The sequence below is a fragment of the Larimichthys crocea genome, chromosome X, assembly GCF_000972845.2.
Source record: "Larimichthys crocea isolate SSNF chromosome X, L_crocea_2.0, whole genome shotgun sequence".
Taxonomy (NCBI): Eukaryota; Metazoa; Chordata; class Actinopteri; family Sciaenidae; genus Larimichthys; species Larimichthys crocea.
Genome location: NC_040020.1, coordinates 16941110 through 16961771, shown reverse-complemented (window position 1 = coordinate 16961771; position 20662 = coordinate 16941110). Strand labels below are relative to the sequence as shown.

Below are 20662 nucleotides of genomic sequence, written 5' to 3'. Positions count from 1 at the left end.
TGGTGCATCTATGTACTTGCTGCATCACCACAAAAGCTTTTCTTTTGTAACATCAAAAGTCCAACATTTCATCTTTGGATTAAGTTTGTCTAATTTTTCTTTATCATACTTGAAACACTAGTCCTACCACAGTCCAATACAAGGACAGCGATGTTTCTTTCCATTTTTCTGCTGTACATAAATGCTGAGCCATCTCTCTCTCTATATATCTCTCTATATTTCTCTATATCTCACTCTCTCTCTATATCTATATCTCTATATCTCTCCATATCTCTCCATATCTCTCCATCTGTGGACATGTCTCATTAATGCATGTTACTAACCAAACTTCCCCGGAGTTTCTGTGCTCTGTCGTCCAGCAGGTTCTCGTGGATCGTGGCTGCTGCTGTGATCCTGCATGACGCCCACTACATATATTATTACTGTCATTATTACTACCATATCTATTACTGTAATCATTTTTATCATTCATTATAATTCATTGTCATTTTATCAGTCATTGTACAATATGTTTGTGTTGATTTGTCCTGTACACGTGACATCCATTGCACGTCTGTCCGTCCTGGGAGAGGGATCCCTCCTCTGTGGCTCTTCCTGAGGTTTCTTCCACATTTTTTCCCTGTTAAAAGGGTTTTTGTGGGCAAGTTTTTCCTCACTCGAACCGAGGGTCTAAGGACAGAGGGTGTCACTCCCTGTACAGATTGTAAAGCCCTCTGAGGCAAATGTACTTTGTGACTTTGGGCTATACAAATAAAATTGATTTGATTTGATTTGATTTGAGCATCAACCTCTGCCAGCCAACAAGTGCTTGTTAAAACACATTTTCTAGTATTCTAATTTTAAAATGAGTCCGCTGCAAACGTTAACATTTAAAGTTAGCTTACTTAGCTGGCCAGCTAGCTACAGCTGATCAAATCTGCCAGTGAATGTTGTCATCTCAGCTGGGAAATATGACAGTTGCTGGCAGGAAATGGGAGGTTTCCCTTTGTCTGCCTCCATCTGAAATCAGGGAGCCATTGTTTCAGAGATGACGAGGATTTTGAGCCTGCCAGTGAGTTTTCAATTGCTATTTGTTTCCTCATGGTTAAAAAATAAATAAAAAGGAGCAGTTGGTTAAAAATGTCCATTTGGCACAGAAGTGTATGAATATACAGCCAAATGCATACAAGCATGAATAGAAGCATTACACACATAACAACACACACACGCAGCAGAATCCGTGCCTTTCCTCAGCCGAGCAGAGTGTCTTCATGCTGGTGATGCTCACCAGTGTGCACAATAATCTGTGTGTATGCGACTATGTTGTATGCAGCTCTTCAGGGACTGTGCATGCAGATTTAGAGAGCGTGGCAGACTGTGCTTGCCTCCAATGGGTATCCAAAAATAGACAACTCATGAAATATTAATATGTGTCAGTAGAGAATGCTGGTCATGATGCGGAAGAAAAGCCACTCAACTTTTGTGTGTGTGTGTGTGGGTGGCATAAGAGATAAGTGAACCAGAGCGGGTCTATCAGGATCAGACCATTCACGGCTACATGCGTGCAGGTATATGCAGATGTGGTGTGTGTTCATGCATGCGATCATGGAGCAGGAGTGAGCGAGATGTATGTGTGTGTGTCAATGTGTTTCAACTCCAGAGACCTTCTTATGGCACCATATTACTTTTCTCTTAATACACCCCAACCTGTTCCTACACACACACACACCTCAGATGGATTCAGTGGAGCTTTCAGTGTTTGCCATCTGATAATGTATAGGCCCTTTGCTTCCCTAAAGGCTCAACTAGCCGCATGAAACACACCTTAAAGTGGCAAACAAAAACAGTGGAAAACATCCCCTGGCTTTGTACACACACATCTGGGCTTGTGTGCATGTGTGCAAGAGTGTGCATCCGTCTGAAACAGGCCCGGAGTACAAACTTTTCCATTGCTTTATGTGTTTTTGTATGCCTGTGTGTGTATGTGTATGTGCCCATGTGTGTTCTCGCTCAGCATGAGCCTATATTAGACACGGAGGCCCTGACCTAGTAAACTCACCCAGCACCCTTAGCTTAATATCACATCTTAAATAATTCACGATCACCAGATATGCTGCCTGCAGAAGTCATTTGCTGCACTTTTGAGTGACTTTGGTTTACTTTTATTTTCCAGTGCACTTATCTGTATAGAGTGACTCTGTTTGCTATGTGCTGCTTACTTTATCACCCCCATGCAGTTGATGTTGACTTTCAGCACACTATGATTTTTCATCTCGAAAAATCACAAACAAGCAATATTTCTTTTTGTCTCGTGCTGTTCTTGGTGTGATTCTTGTCGTGACAATGTGACGACAGCGGAGATTAAATGGATAGCTACTGTTGATGGAGGACAAATTATTCCAGTATAGTTTGCCAGAAAGGCAAACAGATTTAGCAGTTGTAAAAGTGGTTGGAATACACTGCATATGCACTGCAGCAAAACTAGTAAAAAGATAGCTACTGGGGGACATCATTTTGAAAGTAACACTTTGTGTAAAAATGAGTTTTATTTCTGTAATTAAAGTCGTTGATGAGGCACATCATGGCTATCAACACGAAAAGTAAATGAATCAAGGGCACATCAAAACTTTTAGATTTAGAAAAAAAAGAAGCAGCAGCTCCTGCCCTCCTCCTCATGATTCAGTTACTCTCACTCTCAAGTTTAAAAATTGGATCTTCTTCCCTTTCCTCTCAAACTTAAAGTTTACAGTCTACAAAATAATTTATAAATGCCACTGTTATGTTTCATGAGTGTGTGCTGTCATTTACAGCTTGTTTGCATGTTTGTATGCCTTTGCTAGAAATTAAATGATCCATGTGCAAACACCCCCAGAAACATGAATGAGGCCATGTGTAAAATGAGCAATTATCGTCATCGTAGCCAACCACTGCTGTGAATCCACTGTTCCACAGTGTCATTCATAAGTGACTGTACAGTTTTGTTACCACAAAGGGAGACTGTAACATTTGCAGAGCTTTATGACCAACTGTCATCATGCACCTAGAGAAAATGAATTACGTGCACTTTCACAAGTTGACTCTGAGACATTCAAGACGTGGTTAGAAAAAGAGCTCATCACAGTTGCTGAGTCATAAATGAACATAAGTTAGCATTGACTAACTGACTGATTTGATGACTGACCAGCTGCTAGCTCAATGGTAGCTCTGGAGACTGGCCTACTGATTTTTGGTCTTTTGGCCATGAAGCGAGCTTTGACTAGAACGTATTACACAGCAGCGTGTGAGTGATCTTTACTACAGTTTACAGATGATATTACAAAATGTAGAAGATGTGTAATGAGCCAGGGACTGAGCTCACTCACTGGTAATGTTTGACAAAATGATGAATGTGTATCTCTGAAGGAATAGTTTTATTCCTCACTCATCCAAATTGAGAAGAACACGCTTTATATCTATGTAATAAAGGCATGTTGAAGGATGAGATTTGCATACTGGATAATGCATTACACTAAACCAGGGGTTTTCAAAGTGTGGGATAGTGGGCCTCCCCTAAGAGAACACTTTTTTTAAACACAATCTTTGTGTTTGTTTTTAATGTCTTTTTAAAACACATTTTAACATCTTTGTGTGTTTTTAAACATATTTAAATACATTTAAACACATTTTTGTTTTCACTTTATTTCACTTTTCAACTTCACACAATTTAACTTTTCAAGTGATTTTTTTGTTCACTCATCCGACGTTTGCAGGCCAAGTAGCCCCAAAAGTTATCGCGCCTTATTGGCAGGACCCAAGCCTGGCCCCGTCTCTGCCAGACTAATAATGAACATGTCTTAGATAACAACAGTTATTAACATCAGTTGTTTGCAAAAGTTATTCAGGAGGATTCCGAGAGGAGGAAAGAAGACTTTGAGTTTTAATACGACACGATGTTTGAAACAAGCGGTATTAAAAGAATATGAAGCAGCCGCGGTAGCAGGTAGCGGTGCTGCTAAGGCTAAAACCGTAGACATATATACATAGACGCCGCATTGAGCGACGTTGCCGCCATATTGGATGTGGCAAAGTAGAGCGCAGCCCTTAAGTTGCAGAGTGGCAACACACGGAAAAAGCAGTGTAAGAGTATTCCTTACCAAGGTTTTTAACTTGGAAACACACACACAGACTGCAATTGTATAGCTGTATAGATATGTATGTTCATCAATGCCCCCCGTGTATATATGTTCATCAATGTGCACCCCCCTCGGTGTGTATTTTTGATATATTCACACTGTTTATACTGCTATACTCTTCTCTGTGGTCGTCCCCAAATGGTGGAATGACCTACCAACGGCTACTAGAACAGCAACATTCCTTTCGACCTTTAAAAAACTTGTAAAAACCTTTCTGTTTCGAGAATGCTTCCCTGCCTAACAAAACTAACAAAACTAACAACTACTCTGTGCTCCTTTACACCTTTCTCAGCTTATGTCCTCCTCTGTAAGTCGCTTTGGCTAAAAGCGTCTGCTAAATGCAATGTAATGTAATGTAATATATCTAAACTGTGAATATCTTTTTATATTTGTCATATTTATACTGTTTATATTTGCTGTTTTCTTTTAGATCTGTATATATATATATATGTGTGTGTGTGTGTGTGTTTATATATATTATATATATATATTATCTATATATATATATATATATATATATATATATATTATATGTGTGTGTGTGTGTGTGTGTGTGTATATATATATATATATATACACACCCACACACACACATGTATAGTTGTGTGTTGTGTGTGTGTGTGTGTGGTTGTGTGTGTGTATTTATATATATACGATTAATCAAAATCAGTTAAATGTAAACGTTAGTGCTCTTTATTCAGAAACCCTCATGTCACATCTACATTTCAGGATCTGGTTATTATAGACACAGATTAAATGTTAAATATAAATATTTCAATATTTATCATCACAGTAACAGTGTTACACACATTAGTAGCTGTAAACACTGAGCATTAGAAAAATACATACGTTGGTTTGGTGCTTACATAAGAAGTAAACATTTATAATCATCACTTTAAAAGTTACATACGTTGTTTTTGGTGCCTGTTTGTTTCCCAGATATATTAGTGTGTGTGTGAATGGGTGTATAAGAGACATTAACTTAAAGAACTTTGTAGAAAGGCGCTTTATGAAGTTCAGTCCATTTCCTTGTATTAGTTTACGGGCAGATCTGCCATTTCCAATATGGCGGACCCATTGACGTATCGCGACCAACGACCAACACGCTCAATGCGGCGTCTATGTATATATGTCTATGGCTAAAACAACACAGAGTGTGGATGTCCTGATTAACGGATTTTGATGATTGACACCTGTCACCTGTCGACTAATCAGAGTCAGGAGAATCTATTAGTACCAACCACATTCACCTTTGACACACCAATGACGATCCAGAATGAAGTAAACCCAAAGGTAGTATATCGCACCAAGAGGTCACACTTTACTGTCAAAGCCTCTTTGTCTTTATGTAACAACCAGGAGCTTCATGACTGATTCAAACTAAAGCAGAGACATTAGCAGAGACATTAGCAGCGTTTCTTCGCGCTGGAATAGAACATTTGACCACAAAACTGCAAAGATAAGACATACTGTGTTGTTTTGTGGATTTTTTTGCTACTCTTTGGGGGCTAGCTCGCCGAGTTTTCATCGCACAGTGATGAGACACATATCTGTGTAAGATATATTTTTATTTTTCCCGTTCCACGCTTCCTCTGAAGTCCTCTGGCGCCCCCCAAGGGAGGCGCGCCTCACACTTTGAAAACCCCTGCACTAAACAATATTTTTGGCTTTTGAGATGGTCAGTACATCATAAATAGAATGAAGCAAATTCACTTTGCCATCCCAAGCAAACTGATTAATCAGAATGTTCCATTGAAATAATAACACACACACACACACACACACACACACACACACACACACACACACATTTCAGGGAAATAAGCACAAGATAGTTCTAGCTCAGTGAGGCTTATTATTGGTTTATATTTAACGTATAGGAAACAGCATAACATTGTTCTTCTTACCTAACTCCCGGTAACAAAGCTTTTTTTTTTTTTTTTAACTAAACTCCACTTTATAAAAGCACAAATTGTGTTTAGAATTTCAGTACCTTCAATGAATCTCTACTGAGTTTGCACTATAGAAACACTGGAGCAAAGAAGAGAGACAGGTAGAAGAAAGCGAGAAGGCCAGTGAAAGAGGCAGAGAGACTAGGAGAAGGCCAGAAAGAGGGTTTTAAGTGGAGGTCAGGAACACAGAGTGAGACTTCAGGGCCACCAAGCATGAGAGAAAAAGAGTGGAGAGGCTGGAATAACACAGTGGGTAAAAAGCAAATGAGTGTCTCGAAAAACAGAACAAGGAATTCTATTTTATTCCATTTCAGTTTCTCTTCCTTTCTCTTCTCTTCATTTCAAGGTCTGTTGCAGACACAGTTATACTGGTTGTATTCACATTCATTCTTTTCCCATAAAAAAGAAATGAATTGTATAACATGTGGGATGTAAACTGAGGTACGGAATGCCTTCAAGGCCATGAACAGAACAAATCTTTACACAAAGATGGAAAGATCCTTACATAAAAGTGAAACCAAGTCTTAAGGTGGTTTTGATCATAACATTTGTTTCAATAACATAACCCCTCTTGTCTCGTCACAGAAAAGGCAGAATTGATTGAATAGAAACAACACGTGTCAAGACAACAAGTACTTCTTCACTGCACTTCTTGATGTTTCTCATTGTCCTTAAACACTTTCTTAATTATTCTCTTCTTTTTCTTTTTTTCTCCATCAGGACAAGGACTTCTGTCCCAAAGCGCTCTGCAGCTCAACAACCAGGATGCCTATGCAGCAGCTGGTTACCATAGTAACCAAGGGCTGGCACTTGGGGAATCAGTCACAGGCCGCAGTGGGCAGGTTGGAGGGGCTGTTCACATCTACAACCAGGTACCCACATACAGTACTACCTCATGAGGCTGCATGCAAAGAGTGTGCTAAGAATTAAACAATATATAAAACATGTTTTGCTTAGTTCACACACCACTCTCCTTCTCCCCCCCATCTTCCTTTATTTCTCTTCTTTCACTCCCCTCTCTCATCTTTTTTCACACTCTGCCCTCTCTAGGTGGCATCAAACCGGGCTGCTGCCCAGTTAGCAGGCACAGACTCTCCCTCCCAGTCCCAGAGAGACTCATTTGCCCAGCAAGCCCATGGCAGCGCCTTCCACATGCCCGCTGATGGCGGACCTGCACCTACTGGACCACCCATGTATTACTCCTGTGCCACTTTGCCTGCACAGGTACCAATCCCTAAAGAGATTACTGCTTCACTTGCCATCTGATGGATGCTCTCTCAGCTCCACTCACTAGTACACTAATGATGGAAGCCTTGTCACTGCTGGAACCATAGAGCTTCGCAGTTAGTGTGCAAAGCTAGACAGGCTGTAAATACACAAGAGTCCTCGAGTAAACACACAAGGCTTGAATTTTTCCTTTTTAAGTCTTGATGGCAGCACACAACCCATGAACCAATGCAGATAAATGATGTGGTTTTAATCTTTATTATTTAAAGGGCCTGTTTGTTTGTTTGCTTGTATCATTCCTTAGATATCTCAGTCTATCTCCTGAGTATCAAATATTCACCCCTGTAGGCTTGAAAGGTGGCTCTGTAAAGTTTGTACTCTACTCCTTTGCAGAGGCTGGCAACTATAGTCAGCTTGAAATAATAAAATGTACAATTGAGAACATCTTGCGAACCATTCTTGGAAAACTAAACATCAAAACATCCATTAAAACTTTTCAAACTTCTCTCAAAAAATCAATTTGATCTGATTCTGCTGGTCATCTTTGCTTAAAAGCCAATCAGTGGGGTGGCGTTTAGCTCAGTCAGCCGCCCCATATGCGAAGGCTATATGTGGAGACCCAGGTTCGAATCCCGACAAGTGTGGCCTCTTCCCGCATGTCACTCCCCATCTCTCTCCCCTTGTTTCCTGTTGATCTTCAGCTGCCCTGTCAATAAAGCCAAAAAGGGCCAAGAAAAAACAAACAAACAAAAAATAAGCCAATCAGTGTTCCAGCAAATCAAACAGATCAGAACCCCCTCAGGTGAACTTACAGTAATGCCATCTGTCATAAATGAAACCTTTAAAATATTTTACTGAACTATATACTTCACAATCCCCAACCGACAAAACAAACATGATGTGTCTCCTGGATAACCTGGAATTTCCACCCATATCTTCTACTCAGAAGACCTTTAGAAATTTGTGAAATCGCAGATTCAATTAAACTAATGCAAAGTGGCAAGGCCGCTGGGCCAGACGGCTCTCCTATAGAGTATTTTAAAGAATTTGCTGATAAATGAATCCCTCTCCTTTTAAACATGTTCAATGGCTCTCTGGACCGGGGAGCTCTGCCTCAAACTCTCACCGAGGTGTCATAACCTTAATACTAAAACCGGGTAAAGAAGATTCTGATTGAAGTTCTTACCGTCCCATTTCTCTTCTAAAGGCTGATTGTAAGATATAGGCTAAAGCACTGGCCTTATGACTTGAATTGATTATGCCAAGCATAATTTCACTTGACCAAACTGGGTTTATGAAAAACAGACACTCTTTCTCCAACATTCGCAGAGGTTCTGCATTGGTTCTAAGTATATATCTTGGATCGCGCTTTTGTATCTCCCATTTAAAAAGTCTAAAAACAGCTTTAAGTATTTAGGTGTACCTATCTGCCATAAGTTATCAGATCTCTACAAGAACAACTTTCCACCCCTAGTCGACAAGCTTAAATCAGATCTAGAAAGGTGGAATAATTTGCATATAACTATAGCAGGCAGGGTAAATTGCATCAAAATAAATGTGCTTCCACATTTTCTTCATCTTTTTCAATGTTTGCCAATCTTTTTACCCAATTTCAGTTATAAACAAACTAATTTCATCTTTTATATGGAAAGGCAAGACTCCCAGGATAAGGAGAGAGTTTTTACAAAGGCATACGTCCATTGGTGGATTATCACTCAGGCCCTGCTTCAGGACTTCTACCTTTCGCTTTCTGTTTACAAAACGTAGTATTATGTCCGGATTTTCTTTTTTGTTCTTCCTTGTTAAGGGGTGACATGCCTTTATAGCAACGGTTTGTATCTGTATTCCTTTTTTTCCTAGATAGATAATGACTTGTTGTTCGAGCTACTCATTGTCACTAACCGTGGGCAAAGTATCCATAGTTACAGCCCTGGCGTAGGACCGAGGTTTAGTTTACAGTCCACTGACTATTAAGTCATTGATTCTGCTATATTGTTCCAAGGACAGAGATCTTATGATCTTTCTCCATATTCTGTCTTTTGAGCTCCTTAATCTCACCCATTAAATCCATCAGTACTTCCAACTCTGTTAACTAATCCTGAGAACAAACTGCCAGGTGAGAGTAGAGAGTCCAACATAGAAAAAAGAAATAAGCTTGTGCCGTGACCAACTGGCATGTTCTTGGCTTGCAAGCATGTTTGTCGTTAGCTTGCCAGCTAAATTAGCTCATCAACCAGGACTGCAAGTTGTCCCCACACCACTAAGCCTAGTGTCACCTATTCTGCAGGGAAAGGTGCACTTTCTTCAAATTACTTATTCACTTTTCGACATAGCTATCATGCTGACAGTGATATAAAGGAAAAAGCTTTTACGCTTTGACATGTAAAATTACGTGAACTGCTCAACAAATCCTGCAAGATAATTGTGCACTGACCTAACACAGTGATCTCACCCTCACATATATTACTCTAAAATTGCTGAAGATTACACCACTCCACTCTTTTGGGTGAACTACTTCACCACCAAATTATAAGTTACAGCGTGTGTTGCTGTGGTTGCCAAACTGTGCAGATTCTTTATCTAACCTAAATTATTGCTGCCGTGGTTGCAATTGAAGAAATAGCTTATCCTGCATTCTTCTTGCAATTAGTACAATTGGTGTATCAGGTCGGCAAGCAGTTTCTCTTGTAAGGTCGCTCAACAGTGCAGCCATATGCAGCAAATTTGTATTAAATTCTGGCCTCTTAGGTGATGATTTACTCCTTTATTGCCGATTCTGCTGCACTGTGATCATTCTGGGCTCAGAGTTAATCATCTCTTTGCATTTATTTAAACAGATTTACATTTACAGGCACTGTATTTCAGAAATTGGCAGTATCCTCACTTCAGCATGTCTTGACCACGCTCATCTAAATTAATGGAGAGTTGGAAATTGTACCTTTAGCTCTGTAAGTGCAAGGCATTGCAAATATTTCTTCAGCTTATTTCCTCAGTTGGAACAAAATGAAAATGCTTGTTGGGAACTTCATTTGGCGCCGCATTGCTAGCAGTCACATTTCATTTCAAGTTCATTTGGTTCTAAAAGTTCAGAGTCATTCCTTCATGTTTGGCCTGATAACTCTAAGCTCTTCATCGGGATGCTATCACAGATTAGAGTCTCTGCTCTTTGTTTTTTTTTTCAGCTCCAGGGGGAGTTGTTAATGTCTGTAAAATAATGGTATGAATAAGAAGAGCAATGTGAGTGACATTTCCCTTTAATGAAGTATAAACTCTTCTATTATAGCGTGTGAGCTCCCCTCTGCAGGCGGTGGGATCCCCTGCCAAGCTACAGCGTCTTGGATCATCTTCCTCTGACATGCCCAGCTACGCCACACTACAGAGGGTGTCCTCGCCCAAACAGTCACCCAGCCGACTCGCCAAGTCCTACAGGTTGGTGCAACCTATGTTTTACCAGTTGATTTAATAAGGGCTCTCGGTTAGAGAACATTATGTAAGATTTTTACTGCTCCTAAAGCACAAAAGAACTTATCTGCATGGGGTCGGAATAGTTGTTGAGCAATACCAATGACTCAGCTGCCGAGTGCTGACATTTTTGGCTTGGAAAAACACATTGTTAGCATTTAGTGCGTTTCACAGCAAAAACTGATGTTGAAGTAGATTTATACAGCCTGTTCTCACATGGAAGTCATCAAATACAGCAGCATGGTTCTGTGATTGAAACTCTAATGTTGCCGATACCCGTCTTTCTGGACGCCCGTCTCACAGTGGCTGTTTTTTTTCAGTGGGTTTCCACCTGATTTCCTCTATGAATCAAAAAATATCTCCACCATCATCGTCCGACTCCTTGTTGCTCTCAGTTTGCCCTAATCGATGTTCAGTGTCTTCAGTCTGCATAAGCTTCAGTCTGGGGAGGGGTGGGGTGGGGGGAGATGACTCTTCAGTGTTTTGAATTTGGGCTGCGTGTCCATTTTTAACCACTAGACATTAGTATTCTGCTCAGCCTTACATATTGTACCTTTAAGCCCCTGATTAAGCAGCAGTTTGCTGGTAAGTTTGGTCTGGTCTTTACAAGCTCATGTTGTGTATCCAAATGTTGTTGCAACCCACAGAACTTTATTTTGAATTCTTTTGGAGGTCCAAAAAAATCATAGGATGACATCTATAATACATCTAGTTGATGGAATGGTGCAATCATAAAAAACATGGATTGTTGGGTTTCAATATTCCCACTCAATGTAATATCATGTCATTTTAATAAAGACCAGCCTAACTGTTGATTTCCTCCTGCAGCACCTCATCGCCCATCAACATAGTAGCATCAGGTGCCGGCTCCTCCTCCCCCCTCCCCATGGCAGCCTCTCCAGGAGGAAACCACACCTCATCGCCCATCCACCAGCTGAGCTTGGTGGTGGGCAGCTACGCCACCCTGTCGCCCACCAAGCGTATGCTGCATCACATCGGACCAGACACTTACAAGATTTCCCACGAGCTATACGCCAACGCAACCCTGCAAAGGCCTGGTAGCCTGGCAGGTAGAGGTCAAGACAAATTTAATATTACTTTTTATGTGTGTTTGTGCCATTATATCATTGATATCAATATTAATTACATCAATGGGAATTTTCCATTTGCCATTTATCGGAAAAACGTAGATAGTCCATTCTAGTCATTTTTACATTTCAACAATTTATGGGTAAATGGAAAACATTTTTTTTAGTGTTTTCTTATACTAGAACAAAATCTACATCTACCTGGCCCCAAATACTATTATATTTGTGCAGATGATACTTGATGATGATCTTAATACTTGATCTTCAACAGCACTTTATGTGACCTTATGAGGCTTATTTACAGCCTAATTTATGAGGCAGGTCCATGTCAGATCATGTTAGTTCAGAATAACTCACTTCTTATGTTTATATGTATGTTTATGTCTCATTAGTATTCATCAACATGAGCAAGATGACTGAAAAGAAAACATATCCAAAACCTAAAAATCTGAGTGAACAAAGTTTTGTCTAAAGCTGTGGCTCAGTAGGTAGTGCTCCTGAAGATCTTGAACCCCCAGTTGCTCCCAAAGGCCTCACTGTCGGTGTATTGGTGTGTTAGCTCCTCAAACTGATGAGCAGTAGGCACCTCCATGGCAGTCAATGCCATCAGTGTATGAATGTGTGTGAATGAGATATGTAGTGTAAAAGTGCTTTGAGTTGTCAAGGACTAGAAATGCTCTATATAAGTACAGTCCAATTAAAATTTGTGGATTGTTCATGTACTGAAAATTTGAGCAATTCATAAATGAGATTGTCTGTACTGAGGAACCAATAACAATTTAAACTGCCAGAGGTGTTGTATTTTTAAAGGTGATCATCGTTTGTCATTTTATCTAGTTAAATCAAAATTATAATATTATTAATAATAATATTAAATATGAAGTAATTATCCACTCATTTAAAAACTAATGAATTATCCATTCATCCAACTGTCCTTTCATTCATCTGTCCATCTGCCAGTATTATATAACCTCTATATTCCCTGTGTTTTCCAGGCTCCAGAGGTTCCTACAGCAGCCAGCACAGTCACTTGGGCTCTGAGCTCCGACCTCTACAATCTCCTGAACACCACATTGATCCCATCTATGAAGACAGAGTCTACACCAAACCCAACCTTAGAGGACAAGGTAAGCTGAGATGGGGATGTGGCGGCAGAGGCAAATAAAGATGTGAGATGGAGGGTTATTTATTTGAGGTGTAAAGAGGGATGTACAAATATAGAGTCTACAAAACTGTATCTCAAATGGCAAGACGACTAGAAAGGAGCTTTTGGGCAAAGCCTGAATATAAAGCAAACATTTGATAGACATCGGGTGAGAGTTTATAAGGTTTGGGAGTTAACACATGGTAAGCAGAAGGTTTCAGGAACAGAGATGAACTGGAAAAAGAGCCCCACTTTTTAATATTACTAATATAATAATAAAATATAATTGATAAGTTATATGACATAAATGACTGTGTATTCTTCAGCTAAATCAAGACAAGACAGAGATAATAATCATAGAGCCAAAAGCCTATAGAGACCAGTTGTCTATACACCTTTGGTCCTCAGCCTTTCACGCCAAAGACCAGATCAAAAACCTTAGATTCTGACCTCATTGTCAAAGCACACATTCGACATGTCATGTCATGTCATGTCATGTCATGTCATCATCTTGGAAACATTGCAAAGGTCAGACAGTCAATCTTTCAGGCTGACACAAAAAACTAATGCATGCTTATCACCTCAAGGCTTGACAGCGGCAATGCTCTTTTCTTTGGTCTTCTTAAAAACTCTCTCAGACATACTTCTTAAATATGTACCTAGCAGCTTCCTTAGATCCTCTACAGCTGAACTCCTAATTGTACCCAGGACTGTAAAAACAAAAACACACAGGGAATCCACACTTAGCCACTGTGGACCTCGTCTCTGGAAGAGTCTGTCTATGAATCTGAGAGACTCTGAGAAGCCTCTGTAGATATTTTAAAACAATAAAAAAATAAAAATAACCTGAAGACATGTTTTTAGCCAGACTTTTGTTGACTGCCAAACTTTTGAGCCTCGTCCATCCTCTCTGGCACTTCGTATCCCTCGAGTTCAACACTTAATAGACTTTAACTTTTTATTGTTTTATTCCTGCACTTTTTAGGTCTTGCTAAATTGATTGCGATGCACTGGATCTTAAACTTTTTTATCCCATGTGTTTATTTATTTTATTGGTTTTCATTTATTCTTTCTATAGCCAAATTTTATTGATTCATTCATTTTTGAAAAAATATTCCATTCATTGTCTATTTCTGTTTTTCCTTTTTGCTCTGTGAAGCACGTTGGGGCTGCATGTTTGTTTGACGTTCTTACTAATGGCATTATTACTTGTTAGCAGGGCCGGTCTTAGCTATGGGCAATGTAGGCGGCCGCCCAGGGCGCAGTCTCGGTGCATCCAACTGTGAGGTTGTCAGATGGTGAAAATGTGTAGCAAATAGGTAGAAATAACAGGGAGGGGAAAGACAGGAAAATACCTGTAGAAACTCTAAACTTTAGATTAGAGTAAAGGGCAGAAATGTGCTTCAGATCAGGTCTGAAATTATAAATAGCTGCAGCGTGCTGTAAATCACCCACTGAAGCATCTAAATTTAAAAATGACTGAGTACAAGAGGACATTATGTGATACACAGAATAAAGTTATGGATCAAACAAATACTGTGCAGAGGGAGAACGGAAGACACAACCTCGTCCAACTTAGACGATATATGTTTTTAATGGCTGTGTTATAATGAAGGCTGCTGTATATAAGAGATTTCCTTGTCTCATCTGATCAAGTTACGCTATTTACCAGATCAGGTAGGCAAATCCAATTGGGGTCTCAATGGCAATTTGTTTCCCAGTCACAGTCTGTTAACTAATTAGTTTCAAGGCTGAAAATTAATCTCAATTAATCCCATGGGCGTTAACTTGGGTGCTTTGAAATCAAAGCAAATCAACCATGTCCTGAAATGTTGTCGACGCTGTTGGGTTGCCTGAACAACGATGTTGATTTATGGAGAAACAGAGAGTGAAAGAGAGAAATATGAAAGTAAATCTCAAATTTTTACCACAAGGATTGTTTCCAAAAAACACTTTAATGCATCAAAATAACTAATCTCCAGCTTTTTTGTCTGTGAATGTCAGTCATGACTGCAACATTCTTGATAGTCAAAGCCTGTTTTTTCCCCCTGTATGGCACAAAGTAGCTGTTGAAACCTGACTATGTTTCAAGGTCAGTTCAAAGAGCTTCAAGATAACACAGAGTTGGAAACGAGCAGACACTTTACACCCAACTTCACATCACAGGCGAATTTCTTCAGGCCTTGTCAAGATTCCCACTGTTATGTAGTAATACCCACATACACACACACAGAATGGTGCAGCTCACCTCCCTCAGTGCGAGCTAACATACCCGTGTTGACCATCATGCCCACATGATTTCTGAACTGCTGTCCAAGAAAAAGACAGTTGCTCTCTCTGTTTAATGCTGACATAGGGCTGTGGTGGGCAAGGGTTAAGGTTAGAAAACCAGTAAAAGATTCCATCTTGTCAGAAGTGGGATTCCTCCAGGGGAGACTGCGACCTGAACACAGCACCTTGGACCACTCTGCCATTCTGACTGTAATGCTCCTGTTCTTATTGGAAAAACTTTTCAAAATATCAGGATAAATTCCATTGTGTCTTGATACAGTGCACTATGGTACACTGTGCTGTGATATAACATGGCTCGACTCTTGCCGCAATTCAGAAATGATTGGACACAGCCCACCCCAATTCAAGTGTTAGAAAGGTGTTGGAAAGTGGGTATCAAACTTATTTGACTCCTTCGTGGCGTCATTTGGAGACTGAGATCTTACATGTAGATTGGACAACATTGTGAAGAGAGAGAATGAACTACATCGTGCATACTATGCTAGCTATGTAAAAAGAAATAAACAGATTGGATGACATTGTGACTGAAGAAACCCTTCTTCTGTAACAATGGCAGTTCCCCAGTGTTTTCCTGTCTGACCGGTACCTAAAACAACATATTGTGTTCAGTCTGATGGCATCCAGCTCAATGTGCATCCAGACGCAATGCCAGCGTTAACAAGACGTAAGCTAGTGCTGCGTTTGAATACCTAGTCAACCACAGTTGATTTATTTACTCTGCTGAACAGGTACAGTGTCTACCTCGTCCAGTGCAGGTAGAAGACCTAATTGCTGAGCAGACTGACCGGTACCTGAAACAACATGTTGTGTTCAGTCTGAGGCCATCCAACTTTAAAATCAGATCACACTAAGATTTGAACTCAGATCACTGGATTCAAAGTCTAGAGGGCTTACCATTATACCAAGGAACTTCTGTACAGGGATGCTCATGCAGACAATATACAACAATTACTGTGACACAGTAGATAGTGTGAGAACAATCTTTACTGGCTAAAAATGTTGCTTCACGGGCCATTTACACATACAGACACAAAAGCTGGGAAAGCTAAAGGTGGCGCAGCAGTGCCATGTTTGTGCTAAGATAAGCTAACTGTCTGCAGCTTCATATTTTTGATAGACAGTTATGACAGCATTAAATCTTCTTGACAAAGAGGGCATCCTCCCTTAAATTCAGGGTCCACCGAGATTTGAACTCAGATCACTGGATTCAAAGTCCAAAGTGCTAACAGTTATACCATGGAACCATTGTACATGTTCTATAGACCACTGTTTGACATGTTCATAGACGTATAGCCATGTAGAGATTATGACATTGACCATGTACAACAATGCCATTGATGCAGAAGATAGTGTAAAAAAGCATTCTTTACTGGGTAACTCAGTTAACTTAGTTGGCCTACTGTATGCAACCACATTCTAGCACACTGATTCTTCACAAGTACTTCACAGGCTTTTTATGGACAGAAACGCTGTCTATATGTTTTTTTATCATTCTGTATTGATAGATATTGTTTGGTCATGTATTGCTTCCTGGATTCTTTTTGTCACTGTGAGGTTTCCAGGTGACCACAGAGACTCCAGTACAGAGCTGGACAAGTTGTTTTCCCATGTTTGTGCTAAGATAAGCTAACTGTCTGCTGGCTGTAGCTTCATATTTTTGATAGACAGTTATGACAGCGTTAAATCTTCTTGACAAAAAAGCAACTAAGGTTCTTGCACTCAGGCCCTCTTCTTCTATTCAATGAGTTTTTACAAGTGCCTCAAAGTTTTATGTGACTTTATTTTTTTTGTGATTGTGGTTACCATCCCCATACTGTTGAGTTGTAAATTGTCACTGCAGTTTATTCATTTATGTTATGTTTTATTTCACTTCTTTTTTTTCTTCCTTTCTGCTCTTTCCTTTATGCTGTTTCGTTCCATTGGTGCCGGTATTGTTGCTTTTTTCTTTGTGTGTGTGTGTGTGTGTGTGTGTGTGTGTACATGCACCCTTGTGTTGGCACTCGTGTTTGATTGTAATTTCATATTCACCAACTCCCTGCCTCTCCTCGGGTATATATCAAACCCAGTAATGAATCAGTTGTACCAAGAGGTCCTCAACTATCTGCTCTGTCCCTACGCTCCTCTTCCTGCTTTAGCCCCGCCTTCCCCCGGTGTCGACCCAATCCCCTTGCAGCGAACGGGAAGCCAGAGCGCCACAGCCACCTTTCAAAGAGGTAGCTTCGCCACAGGAGGTGGGGTGGCTGACTACGCCAACCCATACCGCACTCTGCAGTTCTGCCCATCCACCGAGTCGCCTTACAGCAAGTCGGGCCCCGCTCTTCCCCCTGAGGCTTCCCTGGGCCGGTCTCCATCAGTGGACAGTATCCAGAAGGACCCAAGGTGAGAAAAAAAAGATTTGGAATCAGCTCTGGCTTGTTGATGAAGCCCTTTGTACTGCTCCCCTTTCACTGAACTTACTGAGGGCCAGATTCACCAAATTGTAAACATAATTTATGCAAGAAAGTCAATACGAACAATACGAATAACCTGGAGACATTAACAGTGAAAAAGGAGTTTAATTGCTATCCACAAAAGAGTGTCAAAGTAACAAAGTGTAACACCATGACACCTCAACGGATAATTGGCCGTCAGGAACTGATGGTCCAGTGCAGTAACAGGCTGGCTGAATCTGGGCTTTAGTATGAGGCACACATCACACCACATCTTTCACTATCTCTCTAGTTTGCCTGTTGTTGGGGCCTTGTTCACACTGCTGTATGAATGCCTGTGCACACCTCTAGGTCCAATTTAAAAGTTTGCTGTCGCTGTTAGGAGTGGAGTGCCTCTCTGTCAGTGGCAATCAGCTACATTCTGTGCAGTAGGTAGTGACACAGTTAATCTGGAAAGTGCACGAAGTCTGCTTTTAGGCCAAGAGAGCTCTGTGTACGAATGTGGGCGTGTGAATGAGGGAGAGAGAGAGTGACAGACAAATAAGAAAAGAGTGAGAGAGGGAGAGGGAGAGGGAGAGAGAGGGTAATAGCTGCTTTTATCATTTCTTTGTCCTAGTTACAATCAAGGTTGAAATATTTCAATTGTGTATTGTTTTTTCCTTTGACTGCACAGGCAAACTGTCAGACAGATGCAGCCTAATTAAAGTTGAAGTGTCTCCTCCTTTGGGACATTTCAGCTCAGGTGTGAGCACGATATATGTATATTTCTGCTCAAATTTAATATTTTTTAATGAGGAAGTCACTCTGTGCTGAATTGCTTATTATATGGTAACATTTGGAAACAGAAAAGTGCATCTCTGTGTCGTTAGGATAGGTGACTCCAGTTATTGTTGTTGTTGCCATCGCTCTTTCCTCAATCCCATTGTCCAAGTGTTTATTTCTCTTTGCACATCGCACTCACATTGTCTGTTTGTTCGATCTTTAGCTCTGGCATCATTGTTATGTAGCTTCCAGCATCCACACATCTGCACTGCTACATGTAAAGGACTGACTTTTGATGCATGGCATTTTGCTTTTACCTCCACAACATGCACAGTCAACAGTCAGTGCTTGCACTGTCCGAATGAGACAGTGCTATTTCACCAGCTTGCTGTCCATATTGCGTTAAAGGGAGGGTCACCCAATATCAGAACTAAACACAAACATTCTGATCCTGCAGCTGCAGTTGTTAGTCCAAAGACTAAAATATAATATACTCATTCAATAATTCACATAAAGAGACCAAAACCAACAATGTGTTCATCTGTCTCACAACACTTCCCAAGCTCATTGTTTACATCCATAGAAACTTGTAAAAATAGGTCTGAGAATAGTTTGATATATTAAAACAGCTGGACATTGTACTTCTAACAAACTTACTCACATAGAGGACATAGTGTATGCGTTGGGGACTATTTTCTGCTTAATCTGCTTTGGTGCTCTAATGGGTATTTACCACACAAGGGTGGTGTATGTGGGGATGAGGTAAACTACAGTGGAAGAATATGTCACCCAGTGTAACTGTGAGGCACTTTGTTTGATTTTTTGTTTTCTAGAGAAAAAGAGATGTATGGCAGAGGAATAAGATAAATCAGTCTTTGGCCAGAGAGGAAAGATAGAGGAAATACTTTTTAATAGGATCAATCCATTCTTGGTTTTGGTCTTTTTATGGGATTTGTTGACAACACGAAAAATATAGGCTCTATCACCAGCTTTTCCTTTGAACCAACATATACAGTTATTCAGATATTAGCCAGCTGGTAACTATAAATGTAGCTACAAAACCACAATCATTTACATTAGATCACACATACCTTACTTAGACAAAAAAATGAATTATTATTGAAGATTTTTTTAGATAGTTTGTAAGATGAACTGTAGCTTCAGAATTTTACTAAAACAACATCAAATGATCAGCCATTTGTTCAGCACCTGGGTTAATGCAGGAAAAAGTAGCTGTTAAACATATACATATATACATATACATTGAAGATATTTTGTATAGTATTTAACTATATTAAATAATATTATTAACCTAACAGGCTGAGCACCTTACCTTGTCATTTATGTACCAATGTTTCTCTAGTACAAGTCCTGCTTCTCTGAGATAAATCACACAAAACATTCAAATAAATTAGCATGAAGGACTTTGTCATCTATGTTCCCATTCAACAGCTCAGTTGACTAATAGGCCAACCTCATGAAAACCTAAAAAAACAATGACACGGATGAGAGAATAACATGTTTAATAAGGACGTAAAGTAAATCCTGCTTGTTTGAGACCTACAATGAGTCTTAAAGTATTCTGATAATTGGCTCTACAATTTACACCCGGATGCTTTAAAATGCTCCACTATGCAGCAGCCATCACTTAAACATTTAGTTTGGTGTGTGAATTTGCACCCAGACCCTCTCTTTACCCAACATATCCACCATCTCCTCACCACCCACGTCAAGTGCATGTCCTTCACTCTGCCCACCTCCTCCACCATTGCCTGATAACCAAATGTTGAGAGAGAAAGATGAGTCTAGTGGCTACATATTGATTTCTATTTACTAATCATCACTATTATGACGGGTATTGACTAGTTTGTTGCCAGACAGCCGACAAATATCTCTCTTGTTTCTCTCTGCCTGTCCCCCCTCGATAGGTACGACCCCGAATTCCTTGTGTGGAATCAAAATCAAGCCGAGCAAAGAATGACAAAGTAATCCAACTATTTATTTATACATATATTCATTCTGTCCATCTATCTTACCTTTGTCTCATTCACTGAATCTCTCCATCTTCTCTATACAACACCAGTATCAGAAGCATATGTTAATGTTAATGGCAGCATGACATTCACATTTTCATTGTCACTCATTTAGTGCTTTA

General features: G+C 40.1%; 1 protein-coding gene across 8 annotated transcripts in view; it reads left to right on the top strand.

Annotated features, from left to right (window-relative positions):
* ctnnd2b (catenin (cadherin-associated protein), delta 2b) overlaps positions 1 to 20662 on the top strand; it is a 153331-nt gene that overhangs the window by 77103 nt on the left and 55566 nt on the right. For 6 of the 8 annotated variants that reach the window (XM_027283518.1, XM_027283520.1, XM_027283519.1 and 3 more), the window contains 7 exons: positions 6824 to 6975; positions 7154 to 7327; positions 10614 to 10759; positions 11621 to 11868; positions 12876 to 13007; positions 17452 to 17695; positions 20436 to 20492. In XM_027283518.1, coding sequence (XP_027139319.1) covers positions 6824 to 6975; positions 7154 to 7327; positions 10614 to 10759; positions 11621 to 11868; positions 12876 to 13007; positions 17452 to 17695; positions 20436 to 20492 — 1153 coding nt within the window. The remainder of the gene's footprint in view (positions 1 to 6823; positions 6976 to 7153; positions 7328 to 10613; positions 10760 to 11620; positions 11869 to 12875; positions 13008 to 17451; positions 17696 to 20435; positions 20493 to 20662) is intronic. The other 2 variants (XM_027283522.1, XM_027283523.1) reach the window with 1 other exon arrangement.